The 25,491-nt window shown below is 40.4% G+C and overlaps 1 protein-coding gene across 1 annotated transcript in view; it reads left to right on the top strand.

Moving 5' to 3' along the window:
• SMAD1 (SMAD family member 1) overlaps positions 1-25,491 on the top strand; it is a 69,434-nt gene that overhangs the window by 5,581 nt on the left and 38,362 nt on the right. The window contains exon 2 of the mRNA XM_081091819.1: positions 24,118-24,700. Coding sequence (XP_080947945.1) covers positions 24,301-24,700 — 400 coding nt within the window. The 5' untranslated portion in view covers positions 24,118-24,300. The remainder of the gene's footprint in view (positions 1-24,117; positions 24,701-25,491) is intronic.

Below are 25,491 nucleotides of genomic sequence, written 5' to 3'. Positions count from 1 at the left end.
CAGAGCTCCTGTGCCCTCTCCAGGTACGCCACTGTCACCGCACCTGCATGTGGTCAGCAACCAGGAAGCCCTGGTTTTACTCACTGCTCCCAAGATTAGCAGAGCATGCTTTGTTAACAGATGGAGGCATCTCCATTTTGCCCGACTCTGAAACCTCTTGACTCTCTTTTTTAAAAATATTTTTTTATTGATTTCAGAGAGAAAGAGATAGAAACATCAACGATGAGAGAGACTCACTGATCGGTTGCCTCCTGCACGCCCCACAGTGGGGATCAAACCCACAGCCCAGGCATGTGCCCTGACCGGGAATCGAACCGTAACCTCCTGGTTCGTAAGTCAGTGCTCAACCACTGAGCCACCCCGGCCGGTCCCTCTTGACTCTTTAAATTCCTTTTCTGCGATTACCTGGCAGGGCAACTTTTAGTCTAATCTGGTGATCTGTCATTGGATTTGCCACAAAAACGCCTGAAATATTTTTAATACTTACTCTGGAGCAACTTGCTTAAAAAAGAAAATAGCTAAGCTAGTTAACATGAATGTACTTAAAATCTAAATTTAAATCTTCATTTTGGTGTACCTTATTAAGATGGTGTACAGCTAGCTAGTCCTATAGTCAAAAATATAGCCTTTCCAGACACTGCTTGCTGACTTGCAGAAATGAGCAGGCCCTGTGGAAGAGTCATTGGCATAAGGAAAGCTATCTTTCAGATGGGAAAAAACCAAAACGTTCATAAATAGTTCAACTCCAGTGACTACATCAGATTGGTAGGAAGGTACTAAAAACTGCAGTATTTTAGCAATTTAACATCTTTGTAATAGTTGTTCTAAGCTAAAATCAGAACTTTAGGGATGATTCCCTCTTGAAAATAAAGCATCAAACCCTCTACGATTCACGGGAACCCCTACCTGGCGATTCTCTTCTCTGCTTAGTTTCTCATGCTCAGATATAGAGCCTTATTCCCTTGTAAGAATCCAGGGCTGTGGTGTGGTAGATTGGTTTCTTAACTAATTTTCTTGACAACAAGCTTAAATTTATGGGAACACACACAGCAGCTGATTATGCATCTGTATGCTTTTGTGTTCAAAATGCAAATAAATACAATGTCATATTTGGGAAGAGGATAGAGGAGTCTAACTTTTGATTAAAAATGTATTTATATACATAATTTTGAATGCTTATTTGTAGTTTCCTCTTAATTTTAGGGCAGCTGTTCTATAGATATTTTTTTCCTACAATCTCAGACAGTTAGGGTATAGTTACTCAAACTATTCATTCATTTTCCTGTCGCCTATCTTTTGTGGTTTCTTTGCAGTGTTCTTTTGCAAAGTGGAAGTATTTCAGACCTTTATAGCTTTTTTTCTTTCAGTTTCAAACACCGCAAGAGAAAAGGGAACTAATTATCTTTTAAGTGTTATCATTAGGCATTAAAATCAAATCAGTATTTAGTTAGCTAAATGCAAGATCTTTTGTTTAATTAGAAAGAATGTGTCATTTTAATGGAAGAGGGATTTTAAAATATGCTCATTTAGTAATTTTGATGCAGCATTTCATAAGTATATGCTTCATTATTCAATGAATATTAGTTCTGAGTGGCTCAGTCACTGGTGAGAAGACACACAAAATGGAAAAATTAAATGCAACAACACTGCAAAAGTTGTGGCAAGGTAATAAATAGAGAGGTAAGTTTTACAGACAACTCAAGTGAGGACCACAGCCACTAGCCACCCAGGGCTGTTGAGCACTTAAAATGTGGCTAGTGCAACTGAGAACTGCATTTCAAATGTTAATTAACTTATGTTTAAATCGCCACCTGTGGCTATCCTATGGGACAGCACAGATCTAGACTCGCAGGGGTGGGCAAACTTTTTGACTGGAGGGCCACAATGGGTTCTTAAACTGGACCGGAGGGCCGGAACAAAAGCATGGATGGAGTGTTTGTGTGAACTAATATAAATTCAAAGTAAACATCATTACATAAAAGGGTACGGTCTTTTTTTTTTAGTTTTATTCATTTCAAACAGGCCCGCGGGCCGGAGTTTGCCCACGGCTGAGAGGCTGGTGAGCAGCAGCTCTACCTGACCACAGTAGGTATTCCTGATGGGGCCCAGTGCAGTGCGGTGGGAGAGAGATTCAGAAAAGTTAAATTGGGGTGAGAATTTTTGGGCCTTCGAGTGCCAGGATAAGGGCACATTGGAAATCACTGAAGGTGTTTGAACATGCAGTTTGGATTGGAGGGGGTAAAGCCCATAATGCCAGGAGATGAAGAAGAAAGCTATTTGAGTTATCCATCTGATGAGGTGGGTTTTGTGAGTAAAAATGCACTTGGTGGTTATTTGTCTACAGAGTAATGGGAGGGAGAGGAGGCAGAGATTATCCTTAAGTTTCCACCCTGAGTAGCTGTAAAATTGATAAAGCCTTTATTTAAGGACAGGGAAGAACTACTTGTAGAAGGAGTATAGTTTGTGTGAATGATAAATTAGAATTGACGGGTTGCATTTAAGGTGGGGTATCCAGGTATTCTACAGGCAGGTTGGAGATACAAACTAAGCTGAAGCTTAGGAAAGGGTTCAGAACATTAAGTACAGATTGTTGGAAATGATGGTTGAACTTCCAAGGTGTTTTGAGAAAATCGTGAACAGAAACAAAGAACTGGTAGGTTGACTCTGCCATTGAAACCCACAATTGGGAATTAGGAGGAGGGGATGGTATGTTTGAAGTAGACAAAAGAAGGAATTGGGTGAAAGGTATGGGGTCAGAGGAAGCTGGGGGAAGAGGGATCCCAGAACTAGGGTCAGAGGGGAAGTGTCTCATGGTTCATGGTGAAGGAGAAACGGTCGGGTAATCACGTGAATGCCGTTGAGGAGAATAGACTTAGTATTCTAGGAAATGAGAACTAGATTCTGAAAATTCCCTTGAGTGACTTATGTTTCAAAATAGATGGGACCTCTTGATACTTGAAGGTTGAGGGAAAGAAGTTAATGGATAGAAAGCAAAGATTGGTGGAGTTGGTGATCTTGAGCACAGGGGATGAAATATTAGCCATGGTAAGGAGGGAAAGTTGTCTGAGAAAGAAGCAGGATGGGGTCTCAGTTGAGAGGAAAGCAGGTGGTGGAGCTCATGCCAGCTTGTGCTCCTTTTCCCAGCAGTGTGGAAGGCAGCCCCTCATTGGGACTGTGAGGTGTGGGACTCAGCAGATGGTAGTGGAAGCTTAGAATAATGGAGAAGTTTTGGGAGAACCCTTGTAGGTGGTATGCCAGGAGATCTATGAAGAACTCAAAGTCTAAACAGTAGGGGGAAACCTGGGGAAAAACTTGATGTGGCTGTAGGGAGGACTAGGTAATTGTTGCGTCTAGGTGGCTCCATAGTAAGATTGGAGGGAAATGTTGGCAGAGTTGATTCTGGCCTAGAGATAGCAAATCGGTTAAGAAATGAGGCTCTAGAACAGCCGTGGGCAAACTACGGCCCGCGGGCCGGATCCGGCCCGTTTGAAATGAATAAAACTAAAAAAAAAAAAGACCGTGCCCTTTTATGTAATGATATTTACTTTGAATTTATATTAGTTCACACAAACACTCCATCCATGCTTTTGTTCCGGCCCTCCGGTCCAGTTTAAGAACCCATTGTGGCCCTCGAGTCAAAAAGTTTGCCCACCCCTGCTCTAGAATCTGGATGTTTGGGTTTAAGTCCAAGCCCCAACACTTCCTTGCTTTTTTATAACTTTGGGAAAGCTACTTAACCATTAGTGTGTGTGCCTCACTTTTCCTCATCTGGAAAAGAGAGGTGATTGCCTCAGGATGGATTGCGAATGAAACGAGTTATACTTTCATATTTCACTTAATCTAAGGTGCTGCCAATTGTGAGACATTATTTCATGTGCTACTGAGGAAAAAGCTGTCAATTAGACATGACATGTCTTTGATGATCAGTTTCCTGGTTTCGGAGGTGAAAATGGGAGGAGCATCTCAGTCGTTGAAACACAGACTACACAAAGGACGTAGCATGGGACGTGGCATGTAATAGACACTCAGAAAAGGTTGGCTCTTTCTAAAAATCACTGTGATTTTAGAGCCCAGGATGTTAATGACAGCAGGATTGAATCCAGGCTAGGTCAGCGGGGTCACGGTTATACGGAGTCGGGTGGACTAAACGAATTGAGAAGGGTGAAGCAATGGGAATGCCGGTAACGAAATTGTGAAATACCAGGTTTGGGAATTTGTAGATGGAACATTTCCCTGACAGTCGTAGGTAAAGGTTTTTAAGAGAAGTGTAGAAATGGAATGAATGCCTGTTAATGATTTTTAAGTTATTGAAATTGCCAAGAGCTTTAAAAAGTAAGTATACTGAGTTTACCAGCGGCTTTTCTTATAGCATTCATTAGTGTTAAAAATAATTCTTTTTTTCATTCGAGTAATATATGCTCAGTGCAGAAAGATCCTGGCATGGATTCTTGTCATGGTGTCAGAAGGAAAGGGGGATTGGTTTGTGCCATTTCCAGAGGTGGGGAGGTATTAATAGCCGGTGCCTTCTACACGTGGCTCCCAAGGCAGAAGCCATAGAGGAAAAACTTATGCATTTGACAGCATTTATGTGACCACAAATGACAAAGTGCACAGTCACAAATACAGCCTTTCAGGTCACAAATTTGCAGCAAGTTACTGTTCTTGGTAAGAAACTTTTTAAGTGAATAGGAAATACCACTCTTGAGAAAAACTGGTAAAAGACATGAACAAGCGATTCACAAACAAACAAAATGCAAGCTGCTAATAACCATAAAACGTGCTGCTGTGTCCTGCTCCGGACTCTTCAGTGTGCTACTCTTTGTGGACCAGGAAGTCGCAGTCTGGGAAAACTGGGCTGTCAGGTGTGTGCGGTTTCTTAGCTTGCACGAACCGTGAACCTGGGAGACACCAGTGCTTAACAGAGCACGTGGGAACGGGCCTCCTCCTCCTGCCTGACTTGCAGTATTGGAGTTTCTTTATAGTGACATCTCCTCATTCATGAGACACAGTGTTGGTCATGGAATATGGATTTGATGGTTGAGATGGATTCGTTTATAAGGTATTAAAATAAAGTGAGAAAAGTTCTTCCATGTAGTAAAACCACTTATAAAGGGGGGAGGGAGGGATTTAAAGGGTTAGGCATCAGCATTTAATTTGCTAGATTTTCTCTTAAGAATAACGGTTAGGCTTGTGGGGGTTAGAAAGGCTTTGCATGTGCTGCAATCAACAGCTGGTTGATGGTGGGACCCTTACCTAAGTTACGAACACTCCATCTTCCCTTGGCACTGAGTTCTTGCCCAGCCCCTAGACAGATTTGAATTTGTCAGCATCTTCTGCCTCACCATCTTATTTCTTGTAAATGATCTGCAAATATCTCAAAGTTGGGGGAGGGGGGGAAAGGGCTTTTAAATCGCATCTACAAGCTCAGCACTTGGCTTGTTACCACCCCCGCCAGCCCCCCATTCTTAAGTCCTTCCTGAAGGATTGACTGGAGTAGGGCCCCTAAACTGGGATGCATTGGTCAGAGCTGTTCCTCAAACTCTTTCAGTTGAGCTGGAGAGAGAGGATGAACGTTGGGGAAAGTTGGTCTTAATTTGATCAGAGAGAGTAGTTTTTCATGAAGGGGAATAAGAGTAAGGCAGTGCGTGCTGCTGGAGAAAGTAGACATTTAGCCTTGTGAAAGCTCAGGACGGTTGATTGTATAGAGCTTGCCAGCTCATCCAGTGCAGCTTCCTGTTTTGCTTATTGTCCGTTGCTGGCTTTGCCGTCTGGCGTGATTAATAACAACCTCTTCTTTATTTTTCCCGTTGCTCATGTTTGTGTGCTCAGGACTTCTGTTAAGTCTGTTCAAGCTTGAGGGAGTGTTTGATTGGTTTTAAATGTTTTTCTGTTAACTGTGAACCAAATGAACTTACTTAAATGACTGGCACCCAGGCTGTATTTATTTACACCAAAGAGTTTGGTCATGTTGCGCAGGTTGGGATGTTGCTTTGTATTGCGAGAGAGCCTCCTCTCAAAACGGTGCATCCCCACTGTGGGGATTCTGCCTTTGGTTGAGCTGATATGAGTCCCGTTCAGCAGGTGTTTCATGCCTTCCTACTGTGCGCCCAGCACTGGGCTCTGTTTTGGGAGGGACAGAGAAATGTATGTCAGTTTCCGCCCTGAAGAAGCACTCTTGCTCCTAAGGGGAGACTGCGATGATATGAAAAGTTAAAGGAGAAGCCATTGTTATTAATGTTATATCATCTCAGCTGGAGGGCATTTCTCTTATAATGGGGATAGTCTTTCAAAATCAAGGGATGGGGAAAGGAATCTGATGTGGTTGGTAGAGATCTTGCTTCCTGCCCGTTTCTACATTAGTTAATTCTTTCAGCAGGTTTTTGAGTGTCTGTATTTATAATTGTACTTCTGTTCATAGTGTATCTCTCATACAGCTTGATAAAGTTGGGATACGGGGCCATAGTGTGGGACTTGCACTGTGGATCTTGTACCCTTGAGGGACAATACAAACCTGCTTGTCTCATCCAGCGTCAGTTTTAATGGCTTTTATTACACTTACCTCATTAATTCTTTGGACTGAGTTCCGTGAAGGCATATGGACAGTGTGTTTATGATCTTTGTGTTAGTACAGTGGTTCTCACCTGTTGGCACATAGAAGTACATGAACAACCACCTCAGAAATGACTGGGCCTGTCCCTAGGGAACCCTCTACAAGGGTTACAGTGGAGAGCTTTTTTTCTTTTCTCATTTTCTCTCTCTCTCTCTCTCTCTCTCTCTGATGAAGAGCTTTTTAAAAAGTACCACGAGAAGTCTCATGTATAGCAGTTTTATGAATATTGCCATACCAAAAAAAAAAAAAAATATAGCCCTGACACCCAATAGGTACTTGCTGAGTAAACTTTTTTCATTTTGATGTTTTTTAAAACATGCCAGGAAAAGTGGTATGTTGTAAGGTCACTGTGCTTATGCACTAGGTCTTTTATACCCAGACGTACTAGTGATGTTTGCGGGTTAGCTGATTTGCTCTCCCACTTTTTTTTCTTGGAGGAGAAAAGAGATGGGAAGAACAGATTCGTGTGTTTGACGTGTTTTCCTTGTTGTAGAAATCAGCAATTCCTTGTGTCCTGGAGTCTAGAAGTGAAGTTAAACAAAGCTCTTGAGGCCCGAGGCACTTAGATTACAAGGAAAAGAAGAGGGAAAGGGGGAGAGCAGAGCAGTGGTCCATCGGGCAATATGAATTAGTGGTCATCACAGCGGGGGGCAGGCAGGGCGTTTCTCCAGCGTCAGTGGGTAGAGCCAGGGCGATGCTGAGGTTGAGAAAGCCTGGAGCAGAGGGTGACGAGGGGGTCTAGAGGCAGATAGGACATAGAAGTGGCAGCGTCACTGACTTGTTTCTGCCACGCCACTGCACCCAGACCTCTCGAATTGAGAGTACTATTTTTTTTTTTTGGCCATTATTTGTAGAAAGCATTGAGGTTGCCAGCTATATCGGAGCCATTAAAGTGCATATTTAAATATTTTACTTGTAATAAACATGATACTTGAAGGAGTTCTTTAACTTTTCTCTATCTCTACATTTGCTTCAAAAAAAAAAAAATAAATGAGGCAGTAATTTTTGTTTTGCTTTGTTTATGTTTTCATAAGGGACCCTAAGAATAATCAGTGGGAATGTAATAAGGAAAGTGGATTTCTTAAAAGGAGCTTAATTTTAATGTCCCATGACTCATCATAAGAAAAGAATATTAAGAATATTATGAGCTGTTGGTGTGAAGTAATGGTGTCATTTTCCATATATCTTGTTGAGGTATAGCTTAATACTTCTTATCTGTAGTCTAGGCTCTTTAGATGAAAATGAACTTAATTTTGTCATTGCTGCCCTGATAAAACTCTTGGTTTTTCTGTGTTCTAGGAAAGTGTGTGTAAATTAAGAAGGAAAACAACAATGAAAAAATAAATAAGTTTGGAAGGGAAGGAATTGGATGGATTAAAATAAAACCATAAACCCTGATTCGGTAGCTCAGTTGGTTAAAGCATCATCCTGCTACACAAAGGTTGCGGGTTTGATCCCTAGTCAGAGTATTTACAAGAATCAACCCATTAATGCATGAGTAAGTGGAACAACAAATCGATGTTTCTCTCTCACAAAAATAATTTTAAAAAATCAATAAATAAAAATTTAAAAAGAAATAAAACCATAAAGAAATCCTTGCTTGTTACCCCCTCTGCTCTATGCATGAGACAGAGGAGGAGGTTATTTAGGGGAAACTGGGTGGTCGAGGGGTTGCCTTGGCAAGCTCCTTAACCTTTCTGCACCCCAGTTTCATCATCTCTGAAATAGTCTTTACCTCCTAGGATTCTTGTGAGGATTAAGAGAGTTAATAGGTATAAAGTGCTCAGAACAGAGCCTGGTGCTTCGTGGTGGTGGTGGTGGTGGTAATGACATGAGAATGATACATGATTCTCTCTGAACACTAGAGTTGTTGGAAAATTGATGGAGACCACGGGTGAGCTGTTAGGTGTTCTCCGATAGAACCACCTACATGAGAACGCTCTCCCTTTGAAGTTGGTGGTGATGGTGATGGGAATTTGTTGGGTCTTCAAACTGGGATGTTTCAGGTGTTCTGTAAAGGCTCATTTGCATATAGTCTGAATTTCCAGAGGAAGATAGAATGACTTTTATGATAAAATATGTTTGTAAGTTTTTATAATAAAATCATTACTTTTAACTGTCATCCACTTATAGATTTTTCCACAGAAATATTTGAGTCTTGAACAGGTATTTTTTTTTTTTTAGATTTATGGTGTTCTCATGCATATAATAGTTTTATTATTAGTGTTAGCAAAATGTCATAAGGAATTGAAAGCTTCCTCTGATAAAGCAAAATATATTCCAAAAGCCATGGCTAATTTTTATGAAGGCTGCTTTGGATTATCCATTCCATAGTTCACACCCATTGATGCAACTGGTCGGTGGTTGAACTCATTTGGATTTCCATTGCACAGCAGCTATCTCAGATCCCAGGATGCAGGGGAGAGGTCGTTATGGCAAAGAAAATGGCACAGGCTGTTGGCCACTCTCCCTGCACGTATGTCTTTCCTTAAACAGCCTGAACATGTCATGCGGCTCCTGTCACAGTCAGCTGTATAGTATGGTTCTCCCGTCCCTCCCCCACACCCTTTACAGCTGTGTCCTTGGTGGTGTGGGAGGTATATGGTACTCATTTTCTTTCCACTGCACCTTTCTGTTGGTGGGAAGCACAGTAAGAACTGTTCAATCACATGGTGAATTAGTGGAGACGAAAGCTGTCTTAGTAGCTGAACGTGTAACGGAGGCCTGGGGTTCTGGAGTCTTCTAGGAGCACTCTGTTAGGGTTCTCCATTCTGATGGTAAGTCAGTCACTGTGGAGCGGTGAGTGGCCATGACGGGGCTGAGCAAGTGATCTGAGGCAGCCAGGGCCTGGAGTGATGGTGCAGGTCTCGCCGGATTCTGTAGGTGACGCTCACCTGTGTCCACAGCATTATGTCCCTAACCCGGTGAGAGAAGTCGCCCTTGCCGCTTCCCGCTCTCGCTGGAGGAGCCCTCACAGTTCTGGAGGAGGCTGCCCCTCTCTGTTCAGTTTCTGCGCTGAGGTGGCCGAGTGGACGTGGGGAAGGCCAGTCCAGTGTTCGGCAGCTTCAAAACAGGATGCCATTGATTGTCATGTGGAGGAGAGTGGAACCTGGCTGATCTCAGTGTTTGTTTCAGGGATTATGTAAACTTTGATTTTCAGGCGTTATTTTATTTTTTCTAAGTAACAGATTTCTGTACTGGGGAAGGGACAGGACCAAACTGCTCTTGAGATATTTGAATAGCACAGAACATTGGTTGGGGGTAAGATTCGTGCACTGAAAAATGTGAAGGATGTTTGAATTGTTAACGGAAATTTACTTTCTGTTACTGTCACGGCATTTTGTAAAATTGAATTTTATTATCATGTTCCTGAGTTGCTTAATAAAAAAGTACATTCCCAGCCATATCATATTCACTCAGAATTAGGTCATATATTCCAACCCTGTGTACATAAATAAATTATGGCGTTCTGTACAGAAACAATTTCAGTTATTTTTTTCTTTATAAAATGATGTCTTTCTGCCTCTTGGTCATAATATTGTCTTTTGGAGCCCTGTAGACTAAATCTCTTACCAATGTTTAGTTTTTATTATTGGGGTTTTAACATTGAAAGCGGTAATTGATTATTTTAAAAAAACAGTCAGCTCAGCCAAAGCCGGTTTGGCTCAGCGGATAGAGTGTCGGCCTGCGGACTCAAGGGTCCCAGGTTCGATTCCGGTCAAGGGCATGTACCTGGGTTGCTGGCACTTCCCCAGTGGGGGATGTGCAGGAGGCAGCTGATCGATGTTTCTCTCTCATCAATGTTTCTAACTCTCTATCTCTCTCCCTTCCTCTCTGTAAAAAATCAATAAAATATATTTAAAAAAAAACAAAAAGAAAAAGAATTAAAAAAAACACACACAAAAAAACCCCCAAAAAAACCAGTCAGCTCTCTTACACTCCCCTCCTATCTCACTCCCAAAGGTAACTGCGTGTTCAGTTTTGTTTATTTCCTTCCAGGCCTTTAAAGATGCACATACATTGTACATGTGCAGGTTTTGTTTCTATTTGTAAAATGAGATCATATAATATATCTTGTTCTGCAATTAAAAAACACTGAACAGCCCTGGCTGGTTTGGCTCAGTGGATAGAGCATCAGCCTGTGGACTGAAGGGTCCTGCGTTTGATTCTGTCAAGGGCACATGCCTACATTGCATGCTCAATCCCCAGTGGGGAGCATGAAGGAGGCAGCCAATCAATGATTCTCTCTCATCATTGATGGTTCTCTCTCTCTCTCTCTCTTTCTCTCTCTCTCCCTTTCTCCCCCTTCCTATCTGAAATCAATTAAAAACCCCCCCACAAACAAACAAACAAAAGACACTGAACAATTATGGTATGGTTTTCTTTCCATGTTAGACATGAAAGTCTGTCTTCTTTTTTCCTTTTTTTTTTTTTTTAACAGTTACATCATGGTTGGATGTACCATTCTGTGTTGTTAGACATCTGGGTTATCTGGGCTGTGCGTAATCTTAAGCATAGATGAAGCTGATCTGAGGATGCCGCTTCCCTTGTAGCTCCTGGTCCTGCCTGTTTTCTTCTCACCTCATTCTGTGGGGCTTGGAGGTGTGGGGATCCTCCTCATTGCCACCCCAAACCATCCTCCCGCCAGCCTCTGTGAAAACACCCAGCTTGGAGTATCTGTCAGCTTATACCACTCCCTTCCCTTCACGTTCTGCCTCACTCCCATCCTTCACCCTCATTCCTACTAGATTTTAGCTTCTAGTTGTTACTCCCTTCATGCTGTTCCTCTGATCGCTCTTGGTCTACTTCCTCCGTGACCTTTGATCCCACCTCAGATACTCAGTCCCACAGTCCTTCTAAAAATTAAACCGATTTCTCCAAGTTTATGGTTAATTCTTTTGTTGATTTACGTAAGCAGGAGAGTGTATTTGTTCATGGCTCTGCCTTCAGAATACCTCCAGCGTCTGACCCCTTCTGCCGTCACAGTCCAAACCCTGATCATCTCAAACTGCAACAATTGCTGCAGCTTCCGAACTGGTCTCCCTGCTGCTTCCTGCTTCCATCCTTTCCGCCTGTTCCCAACCCAGCAAGCCCTGCAGTCCTGTTAAACTGTCAGCCAGGGCATGACTTCCATCTCTCCTCACATCTCCCAGCGGCTTCCATCTCAATTTAGAGGGAAAGCTAACAAGTCCCTGCGGTTCCTATGTCTGCTCCCCTCACCTCTCCGACCTCACCCCCCACGTCTCTCTCCTCACTGTGTTGCTGTCCCATTGGGCTCCTTGCTGTTGGAACAGGCCGCCACATTACTGCCTCCGGGCCTTTGCACTCGCACGTCCCCACATCCAGCTGCCTGCCCTGTGCTTCCCCAGAGATCCACATGTCTCCCCCCCCCCCCCCCCCCGCAGGCTTCCATTCGAATGTCACCTTCTCAGTGAGGCCTTCCATCACTCTTGGAATGTAGGTCTCCTGAAGGCATGGACTTCCTAAAAATGACTGCTTTTGTCTCTTTTGTTCAGTGCTCTGTCCCAGTGCTTTGCATAGTGTCGGGCGCAATATCGGTGTCTGTCAAGTGCATTGAATGACTGTAGTGCTTATCCGTTTTTCTTTTTATCGTTTTTAAAAAAATAAAGTTAGAACTTCACTGAACAGATAAAAACTAAAGACAGAAACTTTTTTTTGTGGGGTATTTTTTTGTATATACAAAATGTTAAAATCAGCTTTCTTATTTGTGAAACTGCTCTCAATAAAATGCCACCTTTTTCAGCTTGTTAAAATTTTCAAATCAGTTTCACATATTTATATTTAACCTACCCAGTGGGGTAGGTAGTAGAGTCAACATTTTGTGGAAAAGCAAATGGGGGCTCAGAGAAGAGTTCTTTTGCTCACAGTACAGCTGCTAAGTGGAAAGCTGCCATTGCAACCTGCTCCCGATTCTGAGGGAAGGACTCTTGTTTTCTCATTTAGGAACATCTTAAAACGACAGAAACACGGCAGGGGTTTTATTTTGAAAGTCTGGAGAAAGGAGCTCTGATTTCTTATTCCGGATTTAGCCTGCCTTTTGTTCCCATGTTGAAAGTACGTAAAATAAATGGTTAACTTTAAAATTCCTGACAATGACAGATCAACAAGTTTTATTTCTCTCACCTGTGGAGGAAGTGGCCTCCACCCAGTTTTACTGAATTAGGAGGGAAGTGATTTTTTCAAGTGATAAAAAAGAAATAAAATTCCATGCTCTTCCCAGAGGAGGAGTTCAACAATTGGGAGAATGGTGTGAGACCATATGTTGGTTTGTAAAAGGATATAACTTGTAAAGATGTTTCCTTTGATGCCTGTGATGAATATGGATGTGTTTCCCTTCTAAAGGGTCCAGATTAAATTATTCAATTAGCTCTGCACTGAAGGATCTAAATATAGGGAGAGGGTTCAGGCTGTCCTGCCTCGTGAATGTCCGCTCACCCCTACAGATGTGCAAGTTTGTTGTCATAAACAGCACCTGTGAGTTTAGTGGAACAAGAGAAAAATGTTCCAAAAAATGAAACAGTATTTTTTTTTTTTTTAAATAAAGGGTAGTTTTTTCCGCCTGTTCCATTTTTCCTGTGAATTTGGCATGTGCATTTTTTTTTTTTTAAGAAAAACCTGATGAATAGGCATTAATATCTATTCTGGTTTAAAATGTAGATCAACCACTTGCTAGAACATGGCCTCGAGAAAGTTACTTAACCTCTGAACTCAGGTTTATTACGTAAAGTCGAGATAACGATACATACCTTAGAGAACTCCTGTAAGGAGTCAGTAAGATGTTTGTAAAAACAATCAGTATAATGCTTGTGTAAGTAATAGCTCAATTAAACTAATTTCACTCGCTTGCTAATGATGAACCATTCATAACTGGCCACTCAATGGAAATTTACCACATTTAGCATTCTTTGTCATCTGTAGCATTGCTGTGCTATGATAACAATGACTCAAAGAGAAGTCTTTTTTCTTAGAGACAACCACTTTAGATGTCTCCCCTCTTGTAGTCAATGCAATTAAATTCTGAAATGCCTCCGGTCTTCCGTGTCCTATGTTTGAGGAGTGAGCGCTTTCGGGTCAGTGACTCAGCAGTGTTTGAGATGACTAGAGGAGAAGTTTGTCAAGGTGAGGTACTTGGGAGCTGGCTCTCTCGAAGGCCACCCTGTGCTAAAGGACAGTTTCCCGTGACAAGGCTGAATTTAAGAAAGGGGATTCAGTGGGAGTAAGGAATGCCATACAACTTTTGGAAGAAGTGGCAAGGAGATAGAGAAAGAAGCCAAGTTTGTTTGCTGACGTTGACAGGAAGAAAACTTTTAAGCGCCTTCAGTCTCCTTAAGTAAATAGCCAGTTCGCCAATGAAACGTAACAGAACTGACACTTGCTGGTCTATATGGAATCTCTCTGACTAAGAAATTGCCAGTTGGCCTACACACAGCCCAGTTTTATCAGGATGGACGGACAGACTTGTGTATGCAGAGCAGGACACGAAAGCATTCCTGTCCTAAAGAATTTTCTAACGCAATGAAGATATACTGAGTAGCATACTTGGCACTCCTCAACTATACTCCTAAACTATAAGCCACATACAGGTCTGACCTTGCAGACTCCTGTAATCGTGGCATCCCTTGCTGCGTTTTCATCAAGGGGGCGCTACTTTTGAAATCATTTGACTGAAATGTCACAGCTGGTGATGAACGGACATGTGGTAGGTAAGCTAGCATTCAGGGTCTGCGGTACTCCCTTTCTTTTCGATCCCCGAGATTCCCATTCACTTAACACTCTGTTGAGACACCACATGGCAGCTCTTGCTAGCATGTCACTCAGTCGCACCTGAGAGGCTGGCAGCTGTGTGTAAAGGCCACAGTACCTGCCTAACTGCATCCCTCAGAAGGCTTTCAAGTGGCTTGTCCTCCCTCCCACCTTCAACCCCCCATCTCTCCGGATTTGGGAAATTACTCTCTGAAAAAAATAAACATGTTCATGAGAAAATGGCAAACTAGTTATTGTGCCAGCAATCACATGTTTAGAAAGTTGGGAAATGTTTGGAAGGAACCAAAACAAGGCTGGATAGTAAGGGGTTCCGTGAGGTGAAATTTGACTCTAGGTGTTGTTGACAGCAGGGCTTCGCTGATGCTTTGATTTGAAACCCCGGGGGAGTTCTGTGATCCCCAGAGGATCTTCACATTGCTTTCTCGCGTAGGAAAATTGTTTAAGTACGTTTTCTTTTTCTGAGGACTCTGTTGAAGTAGAGTTCCTTTTAGTCCAACTGCCAAGCAGTGAAGTAGGTTGTTTCACAAGTGCTTTGGAATCTGTAAAAGAAATGGAGAGAGATTTTATCTATTCTCACTTCTTTTTTCTTGTTCTAAGTCCTCCACCCCTTATTTTGGTTGGTGATGGGCTACCTTTGGTTATTTTGGACTACTTTTCACCCGTCTGAAATGGAGAAATGTCGAAAGTCAAGAGCTAACTGCTCTTTTAAAACAGGAAACAGAAACAGAGGTGCTTCACCTGTTTTCTCCTACAATACCAATATTTCAAAAGCAGGCTAGTTACGAATTGGGATAACTGGGGAAAAGAAACATTTGAATATTGTTGAAAACAAATCAGAGAGCATTATTATTTTGGGGTGTTTTCTGAGACTGAAATAGAGAAAACCCATCTCTGTTTTTATGTTCATTGTAATGGCATTATCCTGTGTAGCAAAAGTTAACTTTTTTTTTCTGTCTGCCTTAAGTGTCAATATGTATCATTTTCCTTAAGAATCTGTAAAATAAGTAACCTTTCATGCTTTTATTAGGAACTGTTTCGTGTTGGTACCATTTTTAGTTGTACTCTTAATAGTCCATTTTGGAATAATGAAAAATTACATTACAGATCTTCTCCCATGTTCATCTTTTTCTCCCTTTGTTGATGTTTTAATTTAGCTATGCATGCTCATCAGGCCTTGAATCCTATCTAAACTTGGATGTTAGGATAGATTACACATACCTTTTCATAATACTAATTCATATCGCCACCAATCACTTTATGCAACACGTCTTTTCCATCTCCTTAGCATTCCCTATAGTGATGTGTTGTAGATATAAAAATGCTAAACTACAAAAATCATATGGTTTGCTTATGATTTCTCTGATGCCCTGCTGTAGCTCTTCTTTGGAAACTCAAAAATCTTACTTTTTCTGTTTATTCATAAGATTATCTGTTTAAGCCCTAGCCGGTTTGGCTCAGTGGATATAGAGCATCCACCTGTGGACTGAAGGGTCCTGGGTTCGATTTTGATTCTGATTCCAGTCGAGGGCACATACCTTAGTTGCAGGCTCCTCCCCCATCTGGGCCCTGGTTGGGACGAGTGCAGGAGGCAACCAATCAATGTGTCTCTCTCACATCGATATTTCTTTCTGTCTTTCCCTCTCTCTAAAAGTCAATGGAAAAATATCTTTGGGTGAGGATAAAAAAAAAAAAAGGAAACAAGGTCATCTGTTTAAGAAGAAAGCTAGTGGTATGAGTCAAGAAGTGTGCACCGGTTTATTTGCTTACTTGGAAAAATACTCGCTTCCCCCAAAAAAGGATCAAATATTTTTATAGAAAGATAATTTTATAAAATTGTCTTTTTTTCTTAAACGACTCATCCAACTGTAACCATTTTCAAAGTAAAGTTAATCAATACCTTGTGATTTTAGTTCCTTGGTTCTTTTGATCTTTATGCTTTGAAGTTTCACCTTTAGAGTTAAGATAATGAACCAAAGAACAAAAAATGAATTTTAAAAAGTGAGTTGCTTGTGTCATTGAAAATAGATCATTTACCTTCTATTTTCAAGGTAGTAGGATTCTGATTTTTTTCACCCCAGTCACTTTTTGGAGCATATATTTTATGTTAGTTTTTATTGAATAATCTAATTATTCTTTCAATATTTAATGGGATCACTTGAATCCCATGCCAGTGCAAGATGTGTAAAGTGGCACTGGTCTGAAGCTACAGAGGACATTGGGTCATTATCTGTCTCCTCTCCTTCTCATCCTTTTACTAACGGTACTTGGTTTGTAACACTTGGTGGCTAATCTCCTACCCACCCCCCCCCCCCCCCCGCTCCCCACACCTTCTTAAAAAATATATCTTCAGATACAGATCAAAGTAATTTCCTTTTAAAACTTACCGTGGAAATTGGGATCCGAACGATAAGAAGTGGCAGAGGGTGTGTTTTGTTGATAGTCACACAGTCAGATAATTACGGGTGTCTTCACTGGAAGAGGGAAGATGAAGAAATGCCCATGGTGGTCGAGTTGGCTACTTAGGTTTCCTTTAAATATAAAGCGAGTTGCACGGCAGTTAAAGGCTTGCTAAATTTTTTTGCTTTTTTTCCTTTTAACATTAAGGAACACCACATAAGTTGCAAAATTAAATATCCAAGTCAAAAGGCGTATTTTTCTCACTTGGCTGCTGGCAGGGCTCAGAGAAACCCTTCTCAGGAATAGGACCCACAGGGAAGGGCTCCAAATTGAGAACCCTGTTTTAAACTCCCAGTTTCATTACTTCTGAAACCGGATCGCACTACAGGTCCAGCCTGACATGGAAGTAGAGATTGTGTGTGGCCTGAGCTCCTGAAATTGAGTTTTGTTGATTTGTAATTAGCAAATTACATATAGAAGCTTTAAACATTTATTTTAAAGTTATAGTTTTTCATTAAAGAGTGTTTGGAAAGTTTAGAAAAGTAAGAGAGAGAGAGAGAGTACTAACCTTGCATACCCAGCCACTGTTCATATTTTGGTGTATCTGCATAGTTGTTTATGTTATAGATATCACTGTGTTCTGCTTAAGGGTTTTTCCCAGTTATTATGTAGTTTTTATAAGCATAATTTTAAAGGGTTATATAACAGTTTATTGAATGAATTGTACTATAGCTTACATAACTATTTTCCAATTATTAGATACTTCTTTTTCCCCCCATAATAAATAATGCTCTGATGAAAACCTTTGTACAAAAACTTTTTACCTTTTCTAGTTCAGAATATTTCAGACTAAGTTTCTAAAAGTGAAACAAAGATCTCCATATTTTAAGGCTTCTGGGGGGTTCTTTACTAGATTAATGGTTTTTTTCTTTTTCTTTTTCTTTTTTTTTTTTGTCAGTGTGAAATGTTTGTATTTGGAGAAGCGGGAAGGAAATCTTTGTTTGCTGACTCATGTTTTTATTTTGCACTTTAAACTGATAAGGCCACTTAACTTTTGACATAAACTAAAGCAGGAAGTACAAAAAGGGGCAGAAAAAAATGAGTTGTCTTGCCAAGGACAGAGTATCATGGACTTATTTGAATTCCTACTGGGAGGTAGATGACCTGTTTGACTTGTATATATTAGAAAAGTGCTTAACTCGGAAACACACAAATTAGTGATCAGCCTGCATTTGGGTCATCTGTGCATTTATATGCAAAGGGTATGATCTTGGCCCTTTGATTTTTGTGAGTGACATCAAGACATTCACCCCCTAACTGGCCCCTGCAGTACTTTGAAGCAGTATGTTTTGTTTCTGTTTTTGTCTTGTCTCTGTATGGAGATTTCCGGTATTGAGGATATCACCTTAGCTGTCTTTCTTTCTTTGTTGTTGTTTTTTTTTTTAATATATTTTATTGATTTTTCACAGAGAGGAAGGGAGAGAGATAGAGAGTGAGAAACATCGATGAGAGAGAAACATCGATCAGCTGCCTCCTGCACATCTCCCACCGGGGATGTGCCCGCAACCCAGGTACATGCCCTTGACCGGAATCGAACCTGGGACCTTTCAGTCCGCAGGCCGACGCTCTTATCCACTGAGCCAAACCGGTTTTGGCAGCTGTCTTTCTAATGCATAGATCTAGTCATGTCGATGCTCTCATTTAAAACCGTCCACTAGTCTATAGAATGAGATGTATCACAGGCCCTTCACAAGTCTTAACCCTGCCCTTCTTATCAGTCTTGTATTATCTCCCACCATCTTGAACCCTAGCATTTCTATTGTGTGTCTGTTAAAACTAGCAATTTAGAAAAGTGGTTAGCCCTAGCCGGTTTGGCTCAGTGGTTAGAGTGTCAGCCTATGGACCGAAGGGTCCCGGATTCGATTTTGGTCAAGGGCACGGTCAAGGGCACATACCTGGGTTGCAGGCTCCTCCCCGGCCCGGGTCCTGGTCAGGGCTCATGTAGGAGGCAACCAATCGATGTGTTTCAATCACATCTATGTTTCTCTTTGTCTTTCCCTCTCTCTTCCACTCTCGCTAAAAACTAATGGAAAAATATCCTCGGGTGAGGATTAACAACAAAAGCGTGGTTACTGAAAGAAATTGAGGCTGCCGAGCCAGACGCATGGGTTCAAACTCTGACTCTGCCTTACGGCTGTGTACATAAACAACCTCGGGCAAGTCATACAACTTTCTGCATTCCCCTTTCCCTAGCTGTAAAATTAGTGGTCACAACAAACCCTCCAAACTAGTTAATAGATGTGAAGTGCTTGGAACACATTCTGTCCGGTAATAATTGCTCAAAATGTTAGCTTTGTTGTTTCACAGAATTCTACCCATCCTTTAAGGCCTGTCTATTCCTTCCTCGTTGATGAACTTCCTGAAATCCTGGAATTAATTGTTCTCTCTTTTTTTCCTGCTTTTCTATGTTATTGGTGCCTCTTTTAGAGCTTTCACTGCATAGCATCATAGGTAGGCACTGGCTCTTGCCTTAGAATGTGAGCTCCCTGGGTGTGTAGACATCTGTGCCTCTGTCCTCGGAGAAGCGCCGTGCTCAGTACAGCGATGTTGGATGAATGTCAATTTCATTAGTTAAAACACAGGTCTGAAATGGGGGTTCTTAATCCCCTGCCACCCCCGAACACATGTATTAGTGTAACAAACCCATCAGTGACAGAGCTTCAAGTAACCTCGAGTGATTTTCCAATAACTCATCCCCTCTACTTAAAAGTCATTGGCTAAACTATAAAGAAGCAGTTTTTGGAATAAAAGAAAATAACATATAGAACAAGAAGAAATATATTCCCTTCATACATTGTGACTTGAGGACTAGACAGAAGTTGTCTTTCTTGTTCTTTTGCAAAGCTAACTTTTAGTAAATGATCATGTCAGTAGGTACACTCTGACCAAGTGTGACTTTTGATAATAGCATCATTTTGTTTCCTGTTAAATGAAAATAATACCAGCATGAAAAGAACTGGTAAATTTGGGTAAAAATCTTTACTTTAAAAAAGGAAACTACTGACTGCCACAGCCTATTCAATAATATTCATATTAGGTAATATTTATCCATATTAAATATTGAATAAAGTTGAAGCCCCACGCTTGGCCTTCTGATTTCTCCAGGGAGCTAAACATTTGTTGAGAATCTGCTGTGTGCCAGGCACTGTGCTGGACTCCAAAGATAGGAAGACAGAAGATTGAATTCCTTATTTTATAATGAGAAAGATGTGTAAATGACCACAGAGTAGCTATGGACATGCACAGTGTGCTGTGAAAGCTGTTCATAATCATCTTTTTTAATTTCGAGGATCAGTAATGATTTCCCCTTTTATTTGTTATTGATAATAAATGCCTTCTCTTTTATTAACCAATTTTTCTAGAGGTTTATTCAATTTTATTAGTCTTTTCAAAGAACCAACTTTGATTTTATAGGTTTTCTCTATTCTTTTTTTTTTTTTTTTAATAACTGTCATTTCCTTCTACTTTCTTTGGATTTAATTTAATGTTTTTTCTTGTGGTGGATACATAGAACATTGGTTTTCAACTTTACCTTTCTTTTCCAATATATGCATTTAAGAGTATACATTTCCCTTTAAGCATGGTTTGAGCCATATCCTACAGGTTTTGATTTATCATATTTTCATAATCATTAAGTTAAAAAGGGTTTCTAATTTAGAACTGAGGTTTCTTTTTGACCCATGGATTATTTAAAAGCATAATTATTTTCGATTACAACATTTTGTTACTGATTTCTTAGTTATGCTATGATCAAAGGACACATTCTGTATGGTTTTGCTCTGTATGGAGATTTGTTTTATGGCTCATTATATGGTCATTTTGGTTAAATATTCCATGTGTATTTGAAGGTATTTTGCACTCTACAGTTCTTGGATACAATGATATACGCATATGAATTGGATCAAGTTTTTAAACACGTTGTTAATCTTCTGTATCTATTGATTTTTCTTTGCTTGTGTTATCAGTTACTGTGTTAATCTTCCACTAGCTTGTGGGTTCTCTTTATTATTTTCATTCTGTCAGCTTCTGCTTTATGTATTTTGAGACTGTTACTATGTGCATAAAAATTTGATATATTCATGGTGTCGGGATTGTGATATATTCATGGTAGATTAACTCTTTTAACATTATGAAATGTCCCTTTTTATCTCTGATTATGCTTCTATTTTGAAGCCTATTTTGTCTGATTGGCTAGCTTTGCCAGCATTTTGGTAAGAATAACCATCCTTCCTATCAACCTTTCTTCACCCTTATATTTAATCTGTGTCTCTCATAAGTACACTGTGGTTAAGAGAAGCTCCCCATCCTCACCCCCACCTTTTACTTACATATTTAATCTGTTTATATTTAAGTAATTGCTGATACTTTGGAGATTAGATCTAAATTGTATTGTTATTTATTTGTCCCATCCACTATTTGCTTCTTTTTTCCCTTATATTCTTTGTATTAGTCATATTTTAAAAAATAATTTACATATTTTAAAACTACTATTACCTTTTTATAGTTTTTAAATTATTCCTTCAGTGGCTGCTTTATTATGACATGACTTTAAAACATATCAATAATAATTTAATTCTTTACTGTAGCCTGGGTAATAGAGGGAGCTTAGAACACCAACTTCATTTAGCCCTTTCTGCTTTTTTTGGGTTATGCATCTTAATTGTATGTTTTAAACACCAAAGCGATTCCTATTATTGTTTTGTGACATCAGTATTCATTTAGACTTACCCTTACTTACGCTTCTGGAACTCTTCATTCTTTCCTGCAGTTCCTTGTTTCTTTCTAGGAACTTTTTCCTTCTGCCTGAGAAATTCCTGCTGGAAGCCAGTTTTCTCAGATTTTGTTTGTTGGAAAACATCTTTATTTCACAATCATTTCTTTGCATGATTTTTTCTACTAAGTATAGAATTCTGAGTTATCAGCTCTTTATTTACATTTGGCATGCTAAGGATGTTATTTCATTGTATTTGTCCTTTTGGGGATTTATAGGGCTTCATGAATCTGTGGCTAGATGTCTGTTGTCAGTTTTGGTAAAGCCATTATCTACAAATATAGCCTCTGTCACTCCTCTCTTTTCTCATCACCTTGATCCATTTTAGTATTAAGATGATTCTAAGCTATGTTTTAGTATAAAAACTGGTCCATGTCATTTTTGCCCTTATGGGTATGAACTAAAAGCCTAGTGTACTCACCAGGCCTTCTTCTTAGCAGGCCCTCAACTCCATTTTTTTTTTTTTTTTGTCTCCACCATAAGATTACTGAAATCTCTGCTTGGGTCTGTAGCCTCTTTCAAAATGGCTACTAGGCCTCTTGCTAGTCATAGCATAGGCTTTGCACATGCCTTGAAAAGAAAAGCAATGAAGAATGCTCAGCTCACTTCATTGCTTTCTCCTTTTCTCCAATATCTTGGCCACTATGGTCCTGAGTACCTTGGTGGCTTTTTAAAAAATATATATTTTTATTGGTTTCAGAGAGGAAGGGAGAGGGTGAGAGTAACATCAGTGATGAGTGAGAATCATGAATTGGCTGCCTCCTGCACGCCCCCCACTGGGGATCAAGCCGGAAACCCCACCATGTGCCCCCACCAAAACCAGACCATGACCTCCTGGTTCATAGGTCAACACTTAACCATTGGGCAATACCGGTTGGGCACCTTGGTTGATTTTTCATGCCATTAAAAACCAGGCTCCCCCACCCTAGTTTGTTTGCATTTTATACAGCTTTTATAGTAATCTTTGGGAGGAGGTTGGTTTGATACATGCTACTGCACCTTAGCCAGAGTTTGTGTAAAGTTATCCTCTTTAATCTTTCTCACTGTTTGTGCTTACGTCTGGTTAAAGGTAACTAGAAGGTTTAAATGAGACAACTTCACTTAAAGAATTTGGTAAAGTATATGTTCATGTGCATCATTCTGTTCATGTCCATAGAAAGCAAATTTGAAAAAGTGTGAAATAAATTTCTTACCTTACATATCCTGTGGCCAATAGACATAGGCTTGTTCATTGAATAAGTACCCTAAATTGTTGCTACATTTATGTGGTAAAAATATAACTACCTCTCCTTTTAGCATTAAAAATACTTGAACAAATGAAAACCTTTGTTTTTGTTGATTCAGGTGTGTCTTAAAATACACTTTTAGTGCTATAAATGAATCTAAATGTAAAACATTATAATATCTGGTGAGAACTTGAACTGTTTTGTACTAAGGTGTCTATTGCTGTATCAGAAATCATGTAAACGGTAACACACTACTTTTTTTTATGTATTTATTTATTTATTTTAAAATATATTTTTATTAATTTCAGAGAGTAAGGGAAAGGGAGAGAGAGACAGAAACATCAATGATCAGAGAGAATCATTGATTGGCTGCCTCCTGCATGACCCCTACTGGAGATCGAGCCCACAACCCGGGCATGTGCAGGAATCGAACCATGACCTCCTAGTTCATAGGTCGGTGCTCAACCACTGAGCCACACCAGCCTGGCAGTAACACACTACTTTTAAAACTGTGTCTCAGTTTATTCATCTGTAAAATGACAGTGCTTTTATTACCTAGCTGAAAGGATTATTTAAAGGATTAAATGCTGTGTGTTAGTCTGCTTGAGTTGCCATAACAAAGTGCAGCAAGTCCTTGAATGACGTCATTTTGTTCAACATTTTGTTATAACGTTGATGAGATGCCATACAAACTCTTGTTTGTATCAGTTAGCCTATGGTAAAAATCGGATTCCTTATACATTGTTTTGCTTAAAGTCGCAGAACGTATCGAGAACATTGCATGAAGCCTTACTGTACTATAGATTGTGTGGTTTAAACAACAGACATTTATTTGTCACAGTTCTGAAAGCTAGGAAGTCCAAGATCAAGGTCCCAGCCAATTTGGTTTCTGGTTTTCTCTTCTGGGCTTGCAGATGGCTGCCTTCTCTCTGTGTCCTTACATGGCCTTCCCTCGGTGCATGGGGAGAGAGAGAGAGAAAGAAATACCCTCCCTTCTTCCTGTAAAGCCACCATTCCTATCAGATATTACCCCACCCTCATCATCTCATTTAACCTTCATTATTTCCTTAGCGACTCCCTCTCCAAATATAGTGATGTTGGGGGTTAGGGTTTTAACATGAGTTTTAGGAGGGACATAGTTCAGTTCATATCATACTATAATAGATAAAAGCACTTAAAATCATACCTGGCCCATATTAATTCTTTAATAACTTGTGGCTTGTGGTAGAGATGATTTTAAACATTTTTTTTTCTTTTCTCTTTTCCAGGTACTGACTCTGGGTTACCTTTTGAAACACTAGGAATGGTCCTTCCTACTTTTCAGCACCTCAAGACTAAGAAGCTAAGGAGAGTCCTATGTAAATAAAGGGAAATCCCTCCTCTGGTCCTTTTGCATTTGGAGGCTCCTGTATCTTACCATAAACAAGGAGTGTCTGACTGGTGCCATCACCATGAACGTGACAAGTTTATTTTCCTTCACAAGTCCGGCCGTGAAGAGACTTCTCGGGTGGAAGCAGGGCGACGAAGAAGAGAAATGGGCAGAGAAAGCGGTGGATGCTTTGGTGAAAAAACTGAAGAAAAAGAAGGGGGCCATGGAGGAACTGGAAAAGGCCTTGAGCTGCCCGGGGCAGCCCAGCAACTGCGTCACCATCCCCCGCTCCCTGGACGGCAGGCTGCAGGTTTCCCACCGCAAGGGACTGCCTCACGTCATTTACTGCCGAGTGTGGCGCTGGCCCGACCTGCAGAGCCACCATGAACTGAAACCACTGGAATGCTGCGAGTTTCCTTTCGGCTCCAAGCAGAAGGAGGTGTGCATCAATCCCTACCACTATAAGAGAGTGGAGAGCCCCGGTAAGCGAGTCTTTTTAGTGTTGATGCGTGCAGCAGATTTGTGTGGTTTAAAACGTCAAAATAATTCCTCTTCAGTGGAATTTTGCTATGACATATTCCCTGTAGAGGATGTGTATGAATTATGTTCTGCAGTGGAATCATTTGATGCGATTACTTTATAAGATATTTCTAGTTTTTTACATGTCTTACCTTTTAGGGGGGGTCTATAGTGAAAGATAGTGAAAGGCTGTGGCTGAGATGGTAAACAAACAACTTGAAAATTTACTTTAAAATTTGTACGGTTTTGCTCTCAAATTAGAGTCCGCATTGTGGACATTTGCTCCAATTGGAAAGTGATTAGGCAATCTTAAGCACTTAGGTATCTCATTGTCAGATTGGAACCGATTTTGTTGATGGATGAATGGTTACCAAGAGTTCCCAAATGAGTCTGTGCCTTAGAGTCACATGACCCCCCTCCCAGAAATTCTGGCTCTTGTATAGCCTGGTAATCCATGTTTTTAACAAGGTGGTGCTGATGTAGTTTATTAGATTGTGTTTGCTAGGTCATGTCATAACATGGTTCTTAAGTAAAAGGCATTCTCTTTTTTTTTATGGAGTATTTAAGACATACAAACAGGGTTTAAAGACTGGGGAATAATATAATAAACATCTCTGTAACTATCACCCAGTTTAAGAAATAAGAGATTATAAATAAAACTGAAATTACAGTTTATACCTCTCTGATCCCATTCTCTTCAGTAACTACTATTCTGAATTTGATAAAATTTTATGGTTAGCACTAGAGGCCTGAT

Source organism: Myotis nattereri (assembly GCF_964212035.1).
Source record: "Myotis nattereri genome assembly, chromosome: 5".
Lineage (NCBI taxonomy): Eukaryota > Metazoa > Chordata > Mammalia > Chiroptera > Vespertilionidae > Myotis > Myotis nattereri.
Note: the sequence above shows the minus strand (reverse complement) of the source record. Positions and strands in the feature narration are given on the sequence as shown.